This window comes from Mustela lutreola, chromosome 8 (assembly GCF_030435805.1).
Source record: "Mustela lutreola isolate mMusLut2 chromosome 8, mMusLut2.pri, whole genome shotgun sequence".
Classification (NCBI taxonomy): domain Eukaryota; kingdom Metazoa; phylum Chordata; class Mammalia; order Carnivora; family Mustelidae; genus Mustela; species Mustela lutreola.
Genome location: NC_081297.1, coordinates 6,250,284 through 6,270,707, shown reverse-complemented (window position 1 = coordinate 6,270,707; position 20,424 = coordinate 6,250,284). Strand labels below are relative to the sequence as shown.

The window sequence follows — 20,424 nt, the reverse complement described above, 5'->3', positions numbered from 1 at the left end:
CAAGGTGTTGACATCCAACCTATGTAGGTTTCTTTTGCCTTAAAATATCCCTATTTGTTACTTTAAAAGTAATATACATTCCTTGTGAAATGACTGGGAAATATGGGGGAAAAAAAAACATAACATATTCCCAGTTGTGTTTCCTTCAGGTTCTCCGATCTGTGCAGATTATTTTTAGAGCCTCGGGAAATCTGGCATTAGCCTTCTCCTTGGCACTGAATTTATATGATCTACTCAATGTCATCACTTGTGGGAAAATAGACATCAATCATGAGGATTTTTATTTTCATAATAAGGCCAGGAGTAAAGGAGATTCAAGATGAGTGGGAACAGAGTACTAGATTCACACTTTGTGAGCCGTCCCAAAGGATCCTCACAGGTACGTCTGTAATTGCAAAGGGGAAAAGCTATCTTTATGAGATGCCCAAACAAATGGCCAAAGTTATTCAACTTCACTGTTAAAGGGACGAGCCGACGCCTGGTCTGTTGATAGAATGCTAGTAAGAAGGACACACAGCATCTATGCAGTTTTCTTGCCAAACATGTTGAATCTGAGAAGGAAACCACCAGGCAATTCCAAATTGAGGGCTTCCTGCAAAAGAAGTAGCCAGGGTCTTCACACAAGTGTCAGTATCATTAAAATAACACAAACTAAGGCTGCAGAATTCTTCTAGATAAAAAAGAGACTTCTGGATAAATGTGTGACCTTTGATTGGATCCAAGATGCAAAAAGAAAAAAAAAAATCTATGAAAGACACTACTGAGACCACTCAAATACGGACCGGCAACTAGGTAACAGTCCTATGTCCCAGCAAGGTTCCAGCTAGGATGGTAACTGTATGGTGATAATTTAAGAGAATGCTCTTGTTCTCGGGAAGAACATGCTGGAGCACTGAGGGACGAAATGTCGTGATGTCTGCAGCTCATTCCCCGATGGTGGTGCGACATCAACAGAATCAACGGAGGAGCTAAGAGGGTCAGATCAACAACAGCCGGTGAATCCAGGTCCCCGAGGTCGATCACTGGGGTCATTGCTGCAATGCTGCTGAAGGCTGGACATTCTTTAAAGTAGGAGGAGACAGAACTGAAAACCTCCCCAGGCCAGCGCTCCTCCTTGTGCTCACACACATTTAGTCTCCTAACACACAAGCAGTGCTCAGTGGGCCAAGACTGCATTTCTGCATCACCAAGCAAACACAAGTCAAGCAACCCAAGTGGTATATTTGTGTAGCTACACAAAGAAAATACATGCGAAATTAAAGGGACAAGTCTGTGGTGAGTGAGTCCCTAAACCCCAGGTGTTGTAGCCAATGTTCAGTGTTGAGAAATATTTCCCATCTGCTTACAAGGCACGTCTCTGGAGCAGGATAGCTCTTCCCTCTCTCAGAGGCCCGTGTAGACAGACAGACAGACACACACACACAGACACACACACACAGCAAGTGCCTGAGACCATCACGTGGTTCAGCAACAGGGCCATGTCAGTGACCGACTTTGAGAAGGAGCGCAGATTCTGCAACTTCTGTTTCAAATCAAAGAACACCATGGTCATTGGTTATCAGGAAGCACAGTGGGTCAAAGAAGTCTCCCGAAATCGAGGCCTCCCTTTGGCCAGTTCAGCTGCGATGCATTTCTGGCTGTTGGTTAAGCATTGTTGCGAGAGGCCAGCAAAGCCTGTCTTGTCCACTCATTCAAGAGACATCGGCAGTGGTGCTCGCACCTTCTAGGGGAGACCCGCTACCACTGATCTTTGGTGCCTTGCCTAGTCCAGGGCCACAGCCTCTCAGAGGTTCCGTTTCCTTTTTAATGTCTACCTGACCAGCCAAGGGGATCCTGATGGAGGATGTTCGCAACCAGAGTAAAGCAGGACACAAGCGGAGCAAGGCCGAGAAAGCAGCGTGGAACCGGAAGCGGTCTCCCTTGGGAAAATAAGTGTGTAACTTGCGAGCAGGGGAAGGATGAAGCAAGCGTGCTCGGGAGAGTGAAATGAAATGAGACACCCCAAAGTAAGTCATGGGAATGAGTTTATATGTTGAACTACGCCTAGAAACCTAAAGGCTAGATGTCCCATGAACCACTCTAGGAAGGCTGCACACCTTCTATTCCTTTTTTTTTTTTAATTTAATTTACTTATTTGATAGAAGGAGAGAGAGAGAGAGCAAGCAGGGAGAGCAGGGAGAAGCAGGCTCCGCAATGAACAGGGAGTCCGATGCGGGACTCGATCCCAGGACCCCGGGATCATGACCTGAGCCGGAGGCAGACGCTTCACCAACTGAGCCACCCAGGCGCCCCACGCCTCCTGTTCTTTCCTCAGCAGGTCAAGCTCCCCTAACCACATCTTTCATATGATCGTTGTAAGGAAACAGTGTAAGATTCTAATGCACTTTGAAATTTCGATCAAGAATAGAGATTTAAACAACCGCAAGTCAGAGAATGGTATTGTTTGAGGACTCTTATGTGCACGGAGCATTAACGTTCCCATAAATGAATCAGCTGAACATACAGTTCTCTCTCAGTCATGCCCCAGGCACGAGGCTGGGCAGCAGGAACACGGCCCGGGGAATTTACTGTCAAGTTGGGGAGATGGAATGAACACAAATTATAGCACAAGAACCCTGAGTCCCTCCGGCTTGAAGACTTCAAGGCAGACTGTGGTTTGAGTGGGGCCTTAAAGATACGGCACAAACATACCCAAGGAGGGAGCTGATGAGGAGAGCACAGCCGGGACGGTGAGGGGTGCGCAAGGAAAACCCTGCAATAGGACAGCTGACGTCAAGAATTGGGAGACAGTGTTTTCAGGGGCGAAGTCATGGTCAGCAAGATGTGAGCAGAAAAAATTTCGAGAGGGTAGACTTTTCCTGAGTCAGACAGTACCTTTCTTCTAGATCACATAGATAATACAGTCCCTAGTTTACAGAGGGGGAAATCATCCAGAGGAAGGCTGATTTAAGAACTAACTCGGGGCGCCTGGGTGGCTCAGTGGTTTGGGCTGCTGTCTTCGGCTCGGGTCATGATCTCAGGGTCCTGGGATCGAGCCCCGCATCAGGCTCTCTGCTCTGCAGGAAGCCTGCTTCTCTCTCTCTCTCTCTCTGCCTGCCTCTCTGCCTACTTGTGATCTCTGTCTGTCAAATAAATAAATAAAATCTTTAAAAAAAAAAAAAAAAAAAAGAACTAACCCTACCACCCTGCTTCAACCTAACAATTCCAAAGTAGACGCTTGTACCGACCAAAAGTCAGGTACGCACAGAGTGTTCGTGGTGGCTCTGAACGTCACGACCCAAACCAGAAACGACCCAAAGGTCCACCAACCATAGAAGGGGGATGATGAGCACGGAGTAATTTACGAAGTGTTGAGTCGCGTATTGTACATCTGAAAACAGTAGCACACTGTATGTTAATGCAGTATAACTAATCCCAGTGTGGATTTAAAAATTTTAAATAAAAAATTTTAAAATTAAAGAAAAACAATGAAAGGGATAAGATGTCAACTATTCGTACAAAAGAATACTGCACAATAGAATACTACTAATCAACATAGAATACTACATTTCTAGATGTAACAACGTGGAAAAAAATCCAGAAGGGATGTTGAGGGAAAGAAGCTACACTGAAGAGATACATGAATGTACAATTCCACGTATGTGGATTTCGAGAATGAGCAGAACTTACTCCTAACGAGAGAAGTCGGTCTAGTGGTTTCTGCTGAGAAGCAAGGGCACCAGGGAGCCTTCTGGGGGTACTGGAAATGTTCTGTAGCTTGGTCAGATGCTGGCTTACATGGATGTACACATACGTATAAAACCATCTGGAATTTGTACACTTACTACACATATGGTGTGCCTAAGCTTTAAAGAGATGTAAAATGTAAACCAGAAACAAGAGAAGGAGTGACATAGGTCTCTCTGTGATCTACTAAGGACAAAAAATTTACTGCCCCCAGAGCATGGCGGAGATGTGGCAGGTTATGGAAGGAGACTGGCTCGCCACGATTTGTTCACGTTGGAGAAGAAGGAAGGTCAAGGATGGGTGCACGAGGCAGAAGTCGAGGGAGCCTGGAACGCAGGTCCCAGCCTCAGCCCCTCCACCTGTCATCCGTCCGCCGTGACAAAAGTTTGTAAAATCTCTATCTTTCTGCTTCTCCAGAATGTGCGGACAAAAGCCTTGCTTTTCGAAGGCTGAGAAACGAGCTGCCGTGGAGGACGATGAATTCCTTTTGTTTGTTTTCTGGAACAGCTTTATTGAGCTATAAATCACCCATTTAAAACTGCGCAATCCAATGTTTTTTATATACTCGCAGACTCGTGTAAACATCCCAATTTTAGAACCTTGCCATTACCCCAAAAAAACCCTTTAGCTGTCACACCTCCACATCCCTCCTCCTCAACCTGTAGGCAACCACAAATTTACTTTCCTATTTCTACAGATTTGCTTTTTTTGGACATTAAGTATAAATGAAATCACACAATCTTCTGTGAATAGCTTTTTCACTGAGCAAGTGTTTCAAGACTCATCTGCTTGGTAGATACAGGATTCCTTTTTACTGCTGAACGGTATTTCACTGTATGGATATACCACATTTTATTTATCGATCAGTGGATGGACATGGGGTTGTGTCTACTTTGGGGGTATTGAGTCACGCTGCTCTGAAAAATCCACGTGTATCTTTTTGTGTGGACGTGTTTTCGTGTCTCGTGGGTCGACATCTAGGAGCCGAAGTGCCTCGTCTGTACCCTCAGAAGCGAAGGGAAAGCCGAGAGGAGAGACGGATGGGGTGGGGGGAGGGCTCTCAGCTGGGCGCTCAGTGAGGAGGAGAGAATCAGCCAGTGCTTTGCACGAAAAGCTCTGAGGGAGGAATATTCCAGGCAGAGTGAACATGGCCCCAGGCCATGACCTGGCACCCTGAAGCACGGAAGGATGGGGCAAAAGCAACCAGGCAGGGGCGCCTGGGTGGCTCAGTGGGTTAAGCCGCTGCCTTCGGCTCGGGTCATGATCTCAGGGTCCTGGGATCGAGCCCCGCATCGGGCTCTCTGCTCAGCGGGGAGCCTGCTTCTCACTCTCTCTCTGTCTGCCTCTCTGCCTGCTTGTGATCTCTCTGTCAAATAAATAAAATCTTTAAAAAAAAAAAAAAAAAGCAACCAGGCAAAAGCGAAAGCAACCAATGGGAGTAGGCAATGAAGCTGGAGAGGTGACCAGGCATCTCTCATTCCGTTTTAACTTCTCCTTTTGACATTTCAACCTTACAGAAAAAGTCCCATGCACGAGGCATTTCCCGTGTATCCCAGATTTCCCAATTCACCCCAACATTTTCCACATCTGCTTTATCATTCTCTCTGTATGTTAGTACATTTTTTAAATCTATATTTTATACACAGAAGATAGTACATAAGTTAACATTTTTAAAATTCACACTTCTTGTTTTTTTTCTGAACCATGAAGATAAAATGTGCCCCATTTCTTAATCCTTCAGTGCGTGTCACCTAAAAGCAAAGATGATTTCCTCCGCGCATAACCACAATACAACCATCAAAGGCAGGAAATGAATTTGAATACAACACAGACGCCAGATGCATTTGGCCAACTGCCACGCTAATAGCCAGGTCCCAGTCCAGCCTCTACAGTCAATGTCCATCTGTCTGTCTGTCTCTATCTATCTATCTATCCAATCTAGGTCTCTACCTCCAAGGACCTAATATTTAAAAGTACCTACTACTTGAAATGGACTCTCTAAATAATTTCATTTCTCTGTGAAAACTTAAATGTCACTGGTAATAATAGAAATGCGCAACTAAAATTGAAGACTCCAATATTAAGTTTTACGAAGCCGGTTTCCCATACTCTGCTCACCGTGTGTCCACTTCACTCTGAAGGCGCCCACTACTGGATGCACAGAGGGCACTCGAGCTGTCCTACAACTATGTTACGAACCGTAAAAACACAGCTTTGGGAACCACTGATCTCCTAAACCAGTGGGAGGAACCATTCTTCTTCATTCTTTCTTAATCTCTGGGCCCCCAGCACAGAGACCAGGGTCCATCATAACCCCGTCCACCTCGTACACGCATCATTGATCGCCAAGTGACCCTCTTCTGCACCATTTGTTGAAGGGATGTAACAGACAAGCAGAAATCCATCAGCCAGTTGACGTCCGAGCTTCTCACTCTACCTTCCATCGAGATACACGTTCCCCAATCCCTGCTCCTGCCTCCCTCCAAACACAAGTAACCATTATCCTGGATTTTAGAAAAGAAATACTGGTTTTGGGGGCACCTGGGTGGCTCAGTGGGTTAAGCCGCTGCCTGCGGCTCGGGTCGTGGTCTCGGGGTCCTGGGGTTGAGTCCCGCATCGGGCTCTCTGCTCAGCGGGGAGCCTGCTTCCCTCTCTCTCTCTCTGCCTACTTGTAATCTCCCTCTGTCAAATAAATAAAATGAAATAAAAAAGAAATACTGGTTTAGTTAGGTGCATACTGCTTAAAAGCATATTGTTCAGTTTTAGGCATTTTAACTTTATTTAGAAAGTATTTTACTGCATCTAATGTTCTGCAATTTTTTTAAACGGTCGTGACAGCATCAAATACCACTGTCTGTCCATGGGGGGCTCATCCAGACGGTGGCGCGACCGACACAGCACTGCGTGACTGCAGAAAGAGGGCATCTTCTCCTCTCCTGCGTGTGCGCTGGGTTGCTGAGCGCTGCTCCTCTCGGATGGAACATGGCCTGTGCAGGAGATCCTCTCCCTGACATGCCCAGGAGGGACATACCTGGTCACAGGGGATGTGAACCCCACCTTTACAAGAAAATTCCAAATTCTTTCCTGGACATGTGTACAACTGACGCGCCCACCACCATGTATCAGAAATGCTTCGGACCCACATTCTCTCCAACACCTTACCCCGGCAGACCTCTTCACTTCTGCCAACCAAGTCAGGGTGAAACGGGGTTTCCCGCTGTGGTCTCCACCTGTGCTGTCTCTGGCCCTGAAGAGATTTAGTGTCTTTATCTCCTTATGTTCCACAGCACCTGGTTGTTTTTTTTTTTTAAGACTTCATTCTGATCTCTTGACAGAGATCACTAGTAGGCAGAGAGGCAGGCAGAGAAAGAGAGGAAGAGAAACAGGCTCCCTGCTGAGCAGAGAGCCCGACGCGGGGCTCGATCCCAGGATCCTGAGATCATGACCTGAGCCGAAGGCAGAGGCTTTAACCCACTGGGCCACCCAGCTGGCCCCAAGCACCTGATTTTTAAAAGTCGTTTGGTTCTTCCTAACAAATGGGCAAAAGACATGACCAGACATTTCTCCAGAGAAGACATCCCAATGACCAACAGACACGTGAAAAAGTGCTCAGCATCACTCGGCATCAGGGAAACACAAATCAAACCACAGTGAGATCCCACCTCACCACAGTCAGAAAGGCTAAAATTAACCAGTCAGGAAAGGACAGGTGCTGGGGAGGATGCAGAGAAAGGGGAACCCTCCTACACTGTTGGTGGGAATGCAAGCTGGTGCAGCCACTCTGGAAAACAGTGTGGAGCTTCCTCAGAAAGTTGAAAATAGAGCTACTGTATGACCCAGTAATTGCTGGGAACTTACTACTACTGGGTATTTACACTAAAGATACAAATGTAGTGATCCAAAGGGGCATGTGCACCCGACTGTTCACAGCAGCAATGTCCACAATAGCCAAACAATAGAAAGAACCCAGACTGGGACACCTGGGTGGCTCAGTGGGTCGAGCCGCTGCCTTCAGCTCAGGTCATGATCTCGGGGTCCTGGGATGGAGTCCCACATCGGGCTCTCTGCTCAGCAGGGAGCCTGCTTCCCTCTCTCTCTCTCTGCCTGCCTCTCCAACTACTTGTGATTTCTCTCTGTCAAATAAATAAATAAAATTTAAAAAAAAAAAAAAAAGAAAAGAAAGAACCCAGATGTCCATCAACAGATGAAAAGATAAAGAAGATGTGGGACAGGGGCGCCTGGGTGGCTCAGTGGGTTAAGCCTCTGCTCAGGTCATGATCTCAGGGTCCTGGGATCGAGTCCCGCATCGGGCTCTCTGCTCAGGGGGTGGAGGGGAGGCTGCTTCCCCCTCTCTCTCTGCCTACTTGTGATCTCTCTCTCTCTGTGTCAAATAAATGAATAAAATCTTTAAAAAAATATGTGATATAATATATATATATACATATATATATATACATACACACAATGGACTAGTACGCAGCCATCAAAAAATGAAATCTTGCCATTGGTAATGACGTGGATGGAACTCTCTAGAGGGTATTATGCTGAGTGAAATAAGTCATCAGAGAGAGAAGTATCATATGATCTCCCTGATATTTAAGAAAAAAGACAGAGGATCATAGGGGAAGGGAGGGAAAAATGAAAGAAGACAAAACCAGAGAGGGAGACAAACCCTAAGAGACTCTAAATCTTGGGAAACAAACTGAGGGCTGCTGGAGGGAGAGGGGAGGCCGATGGGGTCACTGGGCGATGGACCACGAGGAGGGCACGGGAGAGGATGGGCACTGGGTGTTCTAGAAGACTGACGCCTCACGCCTCTGCCTCTGACACCAATCATACATCATATGCTAATTAACTGAATTGAATTCAAAAAATATGAAAAAAAAAATTTTAAAAACCTTAGTTCTAACAGAAGGCAGAAAAAGGAACACAGCCACAGAGGAAAAAGGACCATCTCGCCGCCCGGGACAGTTGGTTCTTCTGTCGCGTGGATTATGATTTTTTTGACAGGCCATTTACGACTTATCAGTAGGTACTCCAAAATGAATTTTTTTGATAAGGTTTGATAAGGTTAAGAAATGGCCTATAAAACAACCGTGACAACATGACCTTGTGCTTCATTCAAATGACTTCAAATAAAAAGTGCGCTTCCATTCGGGATTTGCACAAAACGTGGTTCCAGCCTGAGGTCGAGCCCTGCTTCTGTTCTCCATTCACGGTCCGCAAACGTGATTCATGGTAAAGTCGGCGCCAACTGACGCACTTTTTTGTTATAAAAGCATGACATTCAGCTTGTAGGTTTTTCCCACAGAACCCGGCCCAAGCGCAGACTCAGAACCCTTTCCCACGAGGACGAGGTGGCAAATTGATGACAAAATTCCCGTTTGATTCTCTTACAGGTCTGTTGGCAGAACTGCTTTGAGACGGATCCCCCCAGTCTCCGGATCCCCCCAGGCTCCGGGCTGCCAGACCGCAACATTTGTTGGGTTCTTTCCTTTTGTTGTTCAAAACGTTAATGAGGTTTTAAAACCAGTCTCTCTGAATGAGGCTGGGAGCCTGGGGCCCCCGGGGGTTGGCTGGGGGCAGGTGGGGTGACCAACCGCCCCGGGAGCGAGGAGCGCTTTTTGCTATTTTCCAAGCCAGACAGGGGAAATCCGGGGCAAACCAGGCTGAGTCGGTCCCCTAGGCCAAGAGACTAAGGGGGGCCGCTGAGGGCTGGGCTGAGTTTGTTCAGGAAGCCTTTCTGGAGTAGAGTTTTCCCTGCCCTCCAATGAGCCCTTCACAGGCTAAGGAAACCAAGGAAGGGACAGAAATGAACCAGCAGTTGGGTACCACTGACACAGAAAGCCCGGCCACATGAAAACCCACCCCTGCTTCTCTCCCGGCTTGGACCATATCCGTGCGCAGCGTCCTTGGGTAAAACACATCAAAATGGGAAGAATCCCTCATGTGTGGCAAGAATACTCGGCCCTGATTCTGAAAGCCGGCTTGTTCCTAAATAAAGTATCTGTCCGGCAGTTGGCCCTGACACGGTAGATCTTCCTAGAATGCTCCTTGCTGAGTCCCCAAGCCTCTGGAACCATGGATACAAAGTGAACCGCTGCCTGGGGAGATCCGCTACTCTTGTAGGTTAGTCAACGGTCACTCCACGGACCCCCACCGGCCCCCACCCCTGTTGGCCACATAACCGTTAGGATACCAACCGGTATCCTCAGCACCCCTCCGGGTCACCTAGAGCAGCCGCAGGAGTCCTCCGTGACTCATTTTTTCTCTTCGCCTACACCCAACCCCTCTCAAACCCTGCGGTCTGTGCCTCCCTGCACCTCCCCTTACGACCACCTGTTCCTCCCCACCCTGACCTCGCCCAACAGACCCCCAGCTGGCCTCCCTGATTCACCCTCATCATCCTGCACATCAGGCTCAGGAAGGCAGCCACATGCTGCATATTTGGCTTACAGTATAAAATTAATTCATGCCACCTCTCTGCTTAAACGCTCCAAGGGCTTCCTGTCCCATCCCAAGTTGGAGGCCAAGGCCTTAGAGGAGCCCTGATTTACAAGATCTGCCCTGCTACCCTTCTGAATGGTGTCCTACACACACTTGGCTCCAGCTCCACTGGCTTCCAACACTCAGCCCACTGTGGCCACAGGACCTTTGCACCTACACTTCCCCCTGCTAGAACACTCTCCTAACATATTCCACAGTCCACTCCACACTCCCTTCGGCCTCTACCCAAATGTGCCCCCATAGTGACCATCCTAGTTAACAGCCGCTTGCCCCCATCTCTCTCCTCCTCTTTCCTGCTTCACTTCTCTCCATGGCATTCAGGCCCATTAGGCACACTCTGTATTTACTCACTTCTCTATTTACTGTCTGTTTCTCCCGTTACAATGTAAGTCCCACGGAGGCAGGCAGCTTTGCCCGTAGTGGTCCCTGCTGTACCCTCGGCTCTTCACCCACACCTGGCCCACCAGGCGCTGAACAGATGTTTGCTGAATGACTGAAGGGCACAGGGAAGTGACTGAGGTACCACCACCGGCTAGGAGAGGCACCAGCAGGCAGGGACAGCTGGCTGGCATCCAGCTGTGTTTTCTGCCTTTTCTACTAAGCATCCTCAGCTGCCGAGTCTATAACCCTCCCTTTCCTTGTGTTCCCCCAAATGGTTATTTTGTGAATGTCCCCAGGGAAATGTGGCCCTTGCAGATGGCTGACTGTGCGTGGGGGCTCCTTCCCTTCATCCAGACTCTCTGCTTCCTCCCAAGGCCTCCTGGTTCAGAAAGCCCCCAGGAGAGGCCAGATGCCCCCACGGCATACCTACCAGAAGCCTTGAAGCATGACCACTCGGATCTCACCGAAGATCCCAAATCACACTCAGAGCCCTAGCTGCAAGGGAGTCTGGGAAATGCGGCTTACCATTTCCCAGCCTCCGCTCGAGAGCAATCACGCGAGGACGGTCCTTTAAGGCAGTGCGTCACTCCCCACTAGTGGCCTTGAAATCAATTTACTGGAAGCAGACCATAGTCCTTTTTAATGAAATGGAACAGATGACAAAATATCACAGTGTACTATCTATTCTGGGATAGGTACTGTTCCATGAAAATGTCTGTCCATGCATCAACCCAAACTATTACACCAGAATTTCTGGTGCATCAGACTTTTTAAAAAGCTCCCTGGTTAATCCAAATGTGTGGCCAGGAGTGAGAGCCACGGGGTCTGGTTCTTTCCATAGGAAAACGAAGTTTCTGTACCCATGACCCCCGAAGGGGATCCCTGCTGTCCCCTGAAGCCAGCTTGGCCAAGAAGCTTGGGACACTCCGTGTCTGTGTGACCAGTGATTAGAGGGCACTGAATCAGATTTGGAGGGAATCTTAGTTCACACCTTCTTTTTCCTGATGGGTAAACTGAGCCCATATGCTCACAAACGGCTTGAGATAACCAGCCAGTACCTGACACAGTGGGCCTGTCACTACCTGGTCTCCGAGTTCCCGGGCCAGTGTTTTCTCCCCAATGCCATGGTGTTTTCATACACATCACCCCTGGGTCCCCTTCCTTGGGGAAGGGTCAGGGACACACTGCAGTCACATCAGGAACAGAGCCCCGAAATGCCCAGGGAGCCCTAACCTTATCCAGTAAGCCGCTGGGCCCCAGGGGAGGAGAACGCACCCAGGATCCAGCCCGGGGACACAGACACCCAGCATGCAGAGCGAGAGCCCAGGCCGTCCAGGACGGCACCAGCCCAGCCCCTCCTAGAGACGGTCTTTTCAGGATCTGCTCTCTGCACGGCCACTGGGGAACTCGAGAGAAAAGGAGAGATCCAAGGGCTTCCAGTCCAAAATTGCTGACCCCAGGTAGCAAAATCATAAGAAATGCAATTGATTCCCTTCCTGCTGCCCGTGGTTGAGTCGCAGGTTCTGAAGGGACTGTATCCCTTGTGATGGTGGTACTGGGGTTTTGCTTCTGTTCCCTCATCATCCCTGAAACTCAGTACCCAGCAGGCACCTGTCAGCTCAGCAAGCAGCTGTGGCCTGTCACCTGGCTGGCCCCCTCAGCTCTGCGACACCAGCCGGGGTTATGGGATCAGCACGAGTGACAGCACTGTCCTGGGGCCACCCGAGGAGAGGCAGAAGGCTGGGGTTTTCCTGGGCAGGACCCACCTGCATTGATCTCTCAAGGATCCCGATGAGTCAGTCCCCTTCGTCTGTCTCTCTGCTCACAGCCAACGTGAAAGGAGTAGCTGGTTCCTAATGGCGGACTTATCGGCTGCCGGGCAGCGGTCAGACTCCACATTCCCTCCTGTCTGATCCCATCATGGGCCGTGCTGGAAAGCACAATGCAGGGGCTGCCTCCCAGCCCTGTTCACCACACAGCGTGAGGAGGGAACCAGAGAAGCCACATAACCCCTGTGACCCACGTGTCCTCATCTGTACAGTGGACACAAGGCCACGTGCATCAGAGGGCAGCTGGGAGGTAGGTGCACACACGGGGAGCACCCGGGGCATAGAGGGAGCTCGGTAATGTCAGTTTGGCTTCTGACCATCAGGCAGGACCTCCACCCACTATTTCCCTGGCCCCTCTGAAGGCGGGGGGGGGGGGGGGGGTGCTAGGATACTTGGTACCCTACTCTCTGAAGGCAGTGTTACAGACTTGTCAACCAGAAAGGGCCCTTGAGAATTTCATCAAGACCCCAGCCTCCGAACAGAGCCACGCACGAATCACAGGAGAAGGGTGTCGAGGGAGAACTCCCTGAGCCTTCCCGCACAGCTCGGCCTGGCTTTCCCCGGCCAGCTGTGGTCTTCCTGTGGGAACACGGCCTAAGCTTTTCCTGCCCACCCGCCTCTCGTTCTCATGGTAGCACATCTCCTCCTCTGACTCAAACCAACCTCAAGGCCAACTTCTCCAAGCCACGTGGCGGAGGACTGAACCCTGTTCCCCACCATGGCCACCATCACCCTGGAACCGTCCAAGAAGAGAAGTAAGTGCTCACATTTCATCCCCACCTGCCTGGAGGGGGACGGTCACTGCTGCCCGGTCTCAGTCACGTCTGTTCATCCAGTGACACTCGGGGCTTTCTGCCTGCCTGACTGTAGCACTGTGGAGTGCTACAGAGCTACAGAGCTACAGAGCTACAGTTGGGGAGACAGACTGTGGAGGTCTCCCTACAGGGAGGGAACTGCCAGGTCTTACCCAACCAGCACCTCCCGTGTGCCTGGTGTCTACAAGCACTCAATCTAGAGAACAGATGAAGGAATGAATGAACCGGGCGTGGCATGCAATCTCTGAACTCTGCATTCTCCGCACTCAGGAGATACCAGGCGCATTCCTCACACACTCAAGACACAGGACCAACACCTAAGACCCTGGGCTGCTTATCTGTTTGTCTCACCGTATCCACCCTCCACAAGAGGAGGGTCTGCCCAGTTCTGCATCCCAGTGGGCGGACAATGCAAGCAAATTCATGGGCCAATGCCCTGAGGTCAGAGAAAGGGAGGGGCAGAGGGGCTGACTAGCCCAGTTTGTTCTCTGGAGGAATCCTTAAGGGAAGGTCATCTGCGATCAGGCCACAGATTAGGCCACAGGCTCCTCAGCCCTTCAGGCTGGGGTGGTGATGCCCAGGGTCCTGTACTCTCTTCTTTGGCTTTTCTAGACCCCACCCAAACCTCTGTAATAATGCTTTCAATTTTTCTCAGCTCACCCCCATACGCAAGCATGCCCCGTGCTTCTCACCAGGCCTCTGACCTCTTGATCCCAAGGTCTTACCTGTCAGGGCACAGAAACACGTCATGGGAAGGGAGTGAGCGGTCCAGGAACGTTCTAGAGGTTAGCTAGAAGGAAGTCCTTCTCCGGCCAGCTTCTGTTCGTCTTGGGGCGGGGAGGGGCAGAGAGCAGGCAAGTCTTTTCCTATTTTTTAAATTACTTTCTTTGAATAGAAAGCCCAAAAAGACATGAAAGAGTATCTGCACTCACTCAAGTCTCCCCCACCTGGACAGTTTCAGGGACAGAGCGCTGAGGTCCCCTCGCAGGCAGGCCTTTCCCCCTCCAGCAGCTCCAGATGACGTCCTATCACCGCACAGCACAGACCTGTCTCCCCACAGTTCCCACCCGTGCTTCCTTCGAGATAGGAGAGCACAACTCAGTTAAGTGCAAGTCCCTCCTTGGACTCCAAGCCCTCCAGGGTCCCTGCCCTGGCTGACCGCCGGAGCTTCCAGAACACCCAGCCAGGACTGTTTCTCACAGCCTGGGACCTTCAGGAATTGGCATCCACAGAATGGAGGAACGGTGTTTTTCCTCCGGCCATGTTCTCTTCAGATTAAAAAAAGAAAAAAGCCTAACATCTAGCAGTTTGCGAACGTCTGGTCCTGTATGATGGATCAGTGCCGTCATCCAGTGCAATCTCCACGCATGAAACGTCATTCGGCAGCCCAGGTATTTCTTCCCTCCTTGATGCAAAAGCCCGCTCCTCTTGTCCCCCCAGCAAGTGCTGGGACAAGCCTCCTGGGACTTTGCCAGCAGAGACCGCAAGGAAGCAAGTTCGAAGAAGGGGTGAACTTGGCACAGCTGAGACTGTTCCCACGGCCGCTAAATGCCGTCAGGTGTGAGCACCATGCTATACGGGGAATTGGGGAGACCCCGAGGACATCAACCCCGGACGTCAGCAGCTGCCCGAGGACCCCAAGGAGCGCTCCGGCCCCGCTCTCAGAAGCAGTCACCTCACCTCTCACCATCCCCAAAGAACAAGGAGTGCCAACCATCCCCCTTCCCAACCAGGAGCTCCTAGTGGCATCTTAGCAACCTCTGTTTACAGGACAAAGGCCAACGGGGCTACACGGGCAACCACAGCATCAACCTACTAATCTGGGTTGGGAGGGAAGGGAAGAGAGGGCAGGAGCACAGGGATGGAGGCAAGGAGAGGCCCACCCAGCTCAGTCCCAGGCACCGCGGCGGGAGGGGAGGCCTGCTCTCACTTCTCGCCAGGCCACGGGACGCGGGTGGGGGTGCAGAAGCCTTGGGTTCTGAGGGACAGGGGGACAACGGAGCTCAAGCCTCTCCCGGCCCCCATAAAACAGGAAGGAGTCGGCGCCAAGTAAAACCGAGTCTTCCTCTCCACCCCCGGGCCAGCCTTCCAGCGGAGCCCTGCGCGGACTTGGGAGCATCAGGGCCTCCATCACCTGCCCGCAATATGAGGCCAAATAAAGACAACGGGGGCCCCTTTCGGGGCGGGGGGGGGGGGCATAGGAGCATCCGGGGCTTGCTAACAGGCCCTGTGCGCCCACCACGCCCCCCTGCAGAGGGGACGGTCCCAGTGCAAGAGCCTAAAGGCCTGCAGGTGGGCGGGGGGCGGGCGGCGCTCCATGCAGGGGCCCCGGAGGGAAGGTCCGGCTGGAGGGCACCTTCCGTGGCCAGGCCCACCGCCTCCCATCGGTTTGCTCTTCTGTGCCCTGTCCCACCGGTCCCCGTGCGGCGTCCCTACTCCTGTCCGGTAGAACAGGCTCCGGGGCGGCCCGAGGGCTGCTGCCCAGCAGTCGGAGGGCAGAGAAAGGCGCGGGCAGGACTCGCACACAGACCTGCCTTCCCCACCCGCGCGCCCGCGGCCGACCCTCCCCCAGACTCAGCCTGCAGCCGGAGCGCGCGACCCGGACCCCACGCGGCGACGCGGCCGCCCCCGAGGGCCCCCAGGCCGCGGGTCCGCGCGCGAACCCGCTCCCGCCGCTCCGCGAACTTGAACGCCGCGCGCCCCGGGGCTGCTTCCAAGTCGCGCCGCTCGCTCCGGCTCCGGCGCGGGCACGTGCGGCGGCGGCAGGGGCGGCGCGGAGGGGCGGCGGGCGCGGCGAGCCCGAGGGCAGGGCGGACCCGGGGGGCGCGGGGGACCCCGCGGCGCGCGGGCCGGTGGGCTCGCGGGGACGGCGCCTACCTTTCCTGAAGGGCATCGCGGAGGGGGGCGCCCCGTGGGGCCGGCCCGGGACTCCGAGGCCGGGCGACGTCCGAGTGGCAGCCCCGCGGCTCGGGGGCGCCCTGGCCGGGCGAGGGCGGGGGGTGGGGGGACGGGACATATTTGGGCAAAGCGGGGCGCGTCACAGCCGGAGGGAGGAACCGCGGCGCGGCGGGCGGCGGGCGGCGCAGGCTCCGGGGCGGGCCCGGCGGAAGCCGCTTAACCCCTGCGCTCCCGGCGCGCCCGGGGCCGCCCACCAGCCCCTCAGGAGCAGGGGCGGCGTCGCGCCCGCCGGTCGGCCCCCGCGGGCGGTTGGGGACGCCCTCCCAGGAAGGGTCTGGGGACTGTGCCCCGCGCTCATCCGTCGCGCGCAGGGGGACGGCTCAAGGGGCTGCGCTGGCTGGAACTGAAATGAAGCGAGGGCGCAGGGAGTCCCCCCTACCAGTGCGTCTCTGGGAGGCTCCCTGGCCACCCTCCTTCGAAACCCTCAAGCCTTCCCACTCCTGGGCTCCTGCCGCCTTTATTACTAACCACCCCCCCCACCCACACACCCCCACCAAACCAGCAATGACCACCTCTGTCGAACATTCTACTTTTCTCCTTTGGTCCCTGCTGTTTCCCGGGAACCTGGAGCCGCACCTCACACGTAGATGGTTAAATATGTCAAAAATAATAAAAAAAAATAATGGGACTCGAGGAGCTGTAGCCTAGAGCGATGGAGGAAGGCCGCCATTCCGCGCATCACTACTCATTCGGCCTCTGTAGAGGCCAGCGCCTGGGAACTACTTCGTTATTTGATGGGATCGGATACCTCACAGGCTGAGTTAATGCCTGTGGAAAGTGCTATTTTCTACTGCAATTTGAAGAAATGATGTGACGAACAATCTCCTGATCTAATACTTAAGACGCTCGTGCAAATAGCAATTTCCCCATTAGGTAGTAAAAAAATCCATCCAGGTGAACTGAAAACCCAGTGGGTTGTCTATACTTAATCATTTCTTAGAATCAGTTTCCAGGCCTGCTCTCTTTTATGGGTAGTAGTCCAGACTCCTGCCCCCATTCGGAGGAAGCCACTGTCTGGGGAGAGGGAAGTAATTGTTAGTTCAGACAAGGTATTGTCAGTTGGCTTGGGACACAGCCCCGGTGGAGCCTTCTGCAAAGACACTGTTGCACAGGGTTGGCTGGAGTCTGGGATCAGGAGCTCTCAGACCTCAGCTCCTGTGCCACAGGCCTCATGGGTGTGGGTGTCAGTCTGTGCAAGAGGAAAAGGAAGTGAGAGATGGGGGGGGGGGGTGCCAGATTCAGTGCACTGAGAGACTGTCAACTCCCTCTGCTCGTTTCCCTGCCACCACTGTAACACTCGGTGAACTTGCACTTTACTCCTTGGACTCACGTGCAAGGAAAGCCGATTTTATCTCAGGCCAGATACAGGGGGCAAGACTTCTCGTCTCAGTGAAGCCAGAGGACACGCACTTTGAGGTGGGTGGGCCTTTCTTCCTTGTACTCAGCACCTTTCCTTCATTGTCTGTGGACTCACGTGCCTGTGATACAGTAAGAAAAGTACATTTGGTCTTTGTCCCCAGTTCCTGGCACGCGGTTCCCAAGACCCTTGGAATCTGCGCAGGAATGAGGGAGTGTTTGTCCGTGAAAGGACTGCTGGGGCAGGGCATGTAGGCAGCTTCGGGTGAGGCCTGGTGGCCAGAAAGACTGCATCGTGCCGGGAGGGTTGGAACTTTGGATACCGCCTCCAGGTGGTCTACCTCCAGGAGGGCAGAGGGGCTGGAAATGGAGTCGGATCGCCAGTGGTCCGTCATGCCAACGTAATGAACACTCATAAAGCCCCCGAAATGACAGGGTTCAGAGCGCTTCCGCGTCGGTGAGCACGGGGAGGTGCCGGGAGGGAGGCATGCTCGGGGCGTGGGAGGTCCACACACCTCTGCCCTCCTGACCTTGTCCTCAGCGTCTCTCCTGTTCCATGAGTTGTATCCTTTATAATAAACTGATAATACCAAATAAGGCACTTTTCTGAGCTCTGGGAGCCGTTCTAGCAAATTCTCAGACCCGAAGGAGGGAAAGTTGTGGGGACCCCTGACTTCATAGTCAAGTCGGACAGAAGAGTGGGTACCCGGGCACGCAGTCGTGGCATTGGCATCTGAAGTCTTGTGGAACCGAGCCCTTCCCCACCCTGTGGGGTCTGCTGACTCCAGGGAGTCACGTCAGAACTGAACCGAATGGCAGGACCGAGAAATGGCCTGTTGGTGTGGGAACCGCACACAGGTGGTATCAGCAGCCTTGTGAGGAAAAGCGGTTCGGGCCCACGGAGCCTGATCTCTCCCCTTGGAGTGTCGCCCTGTGGGCGAACAAAGGCATGGGACTCGCCGCTGTCTTGCTTCTGTCGCGCAGGAGAGTGGCCCTCTCCGGTGCTGTGGGTAATCCCGGGACACTTGCTCTTTGGCTCCCAAGCAGAGCGCGCCAGCCGGGTTGCCGTGGACGTTTCACAACTGGGAGGGTGTTTCTGCTTGTCCTCGGCACCAGGGAGGGAACGGCCTCGGCAAGTTCACACAAGAGAGAATCAAACGGCCTGAAAAATCGGATTTGCTCAAGAACGAGCTCATGGCAACCAGGCCCCAGGATGGGCTGGGAAAAGGGGCTGGGGTAGGGGGATGCGGTCTTCGGTGTTGGACACGGAGGCAAGAGATGAAATGATTTAAAATGAGGAATATATTCCAGGTGCTGTCAACGAGGCAGTACGAGCCATGGGGTGCCATCATTCTGTCACTACTCTCCGAACTTGAACTTCCGACTGTGTCAGTCTAATGACTGTTGACTTAACCCCGCTCTTCCGTGGAGCTCTCCTCACAGCAGAGTGTGGCCCGAGGCTCTCGCCTAGTGGCTGGAAGCGCGAGGGGAAACTGCGAGGGCTGTCGTTCCTCCAAGGCCCCAGTTACTGTCCCTGTAGGACGGTCGCCCTCAATAGCATCGTCTGGTCACTGAGGTCCTGAGGACCAGGGCGCGCTCCAGCGTGGGGGCCCGGAGAGCAGGCTGGAGGGCGGGGACTGTGACAAGGGCTGGGCCGCCGGGGCAGTTTCTGATTTACTAAGTCCAGAGCGCAGTGCAAGAATGTGCACGGGAGCAAGCTTCTCGGTTGATCAGGATGTCCCCAGTCCGCTCAGGGCCGTCCTGCACTAAGAGACCCAGAGAGGGGCACGGAACTGGGCTGTGGGGTGAGGGCCCCCGAGCACTGGATCACAATTGGGGATCCCTTCACCTGGGGCACGAGCCACCCCCTCCTCTGGCATCGATGACCCGCTGGGTGCCAGCCCCCACCCCAGGCTCTTGAGGCAGGAAGGGCCAGGCCCAGAGCCTCTGGTGGTCTCAGTGCAGGAAGCAAAGGGCCCTCCTCCCAGATGACTTTCCCAGTTCCTAGGCCAAACCAAAGGCTTTCATGCCCTCTCCAAAGGGAGGGTGACAACACTCAAGAAGAAAAGATCTCACACTTTCTAGCCTGGAAACCCCTCCCTCCCTCGGCCCTCCCTAGGTAGGCATTTGCATTTTCAAGCCTTTCTTCTCTAGTTATAGAATGTGAGGTTTTGTCTGCAATGAAGGAATTCAGGCCATAGGAAGAGGGGCCAGGGAACAGTGGGGCAGTATGTGAAGGAGGAAGGAAGAGGCGTGCCTGGGGACAGGGACCACCAGGGCGCATACAGTACTTGAGAGCCCTGGCCCCTCTACCAGGTTCCCCAATGTGGAGTCCAGTGGGGGCTGTCCCCACCTCCGGGCATCCCCCGCCCCCTACTCTATGCCCCTTGGCATGTATGCTCCCCGAAGTTTAAAGCTCCTGCTGTCTTAAGCTTTCCTGCTCCTGGGGTTCTGCCAACAGATGACCTACAGCCAGCCAGCCCTAGGATGGGTGCGTACAAAGAGCAGGGGTGGGGAGAAGAGATGGGCTAAGAATCCTCGCCCGGCTTCCTAGGCTCTGTGACATGCCTTCTCGTGCCTCACTGTCTTATCTGTCAAATGGGTATAATGCAATCTTCACGGACTGCTGTCAGGGTTCAGTGAAACTGCATTTGCGTGGGGCAGAAGTGCTCAATGACAGGTAGCTGCTGCTGCTGCTATTAGTAGTAGTAGTAGTAGATCTGGAAGCAGGGTCCCTGGGGTAGTGAGAGGGAAGGGTCCCAGAAGAGGAGAGAAACAACGGGCAGCATCTGGGAGATGCAGTGTGGAGCCCGGGCGCCGGCCCAGGAATGGGCGCTGAGCTTCCACGGGGT

At 53.0% G+C, this 20,424-nt stretch overlaps 1 protein-coding gene across 6 annotated transcripts in view; it reads right to left on the bottom strand.

Moving 5' to 3' along the window:
* PFKFB3 (6-phosphofructo-2-kinase/fructose-2,6-biphosphatase 3) overlaps positions 1 to 16,285 on the bottom strand; it is a 73,619-nt gene extending 57,334 nt beyond the window's left edge. For 5 of the 6 annotated variants that reach the window (XM_059183752.1, XM_059183755.1, XM_059183753.1 and 2 more), the window contains exon 1: positions 16,136 to 16,285. In XM_059183752.1, coding sequence (XP_059039735.1) covers positions 16,136 to 16,274 — 139 coding nt within the window. In that variant the 5' untranslated portion in view covers positions 16,275 to 16,285. Of the gene's footprint in view, positions 1 to 13,983; positions 14,024 to 16,135 lie in introns of those variants that run through there. The other variant, XM_059183757.1, reaches the window with a different exon arrangement.
* Positions 16,286 to 20,424: the final 4,139 nt, after the last annotated feature.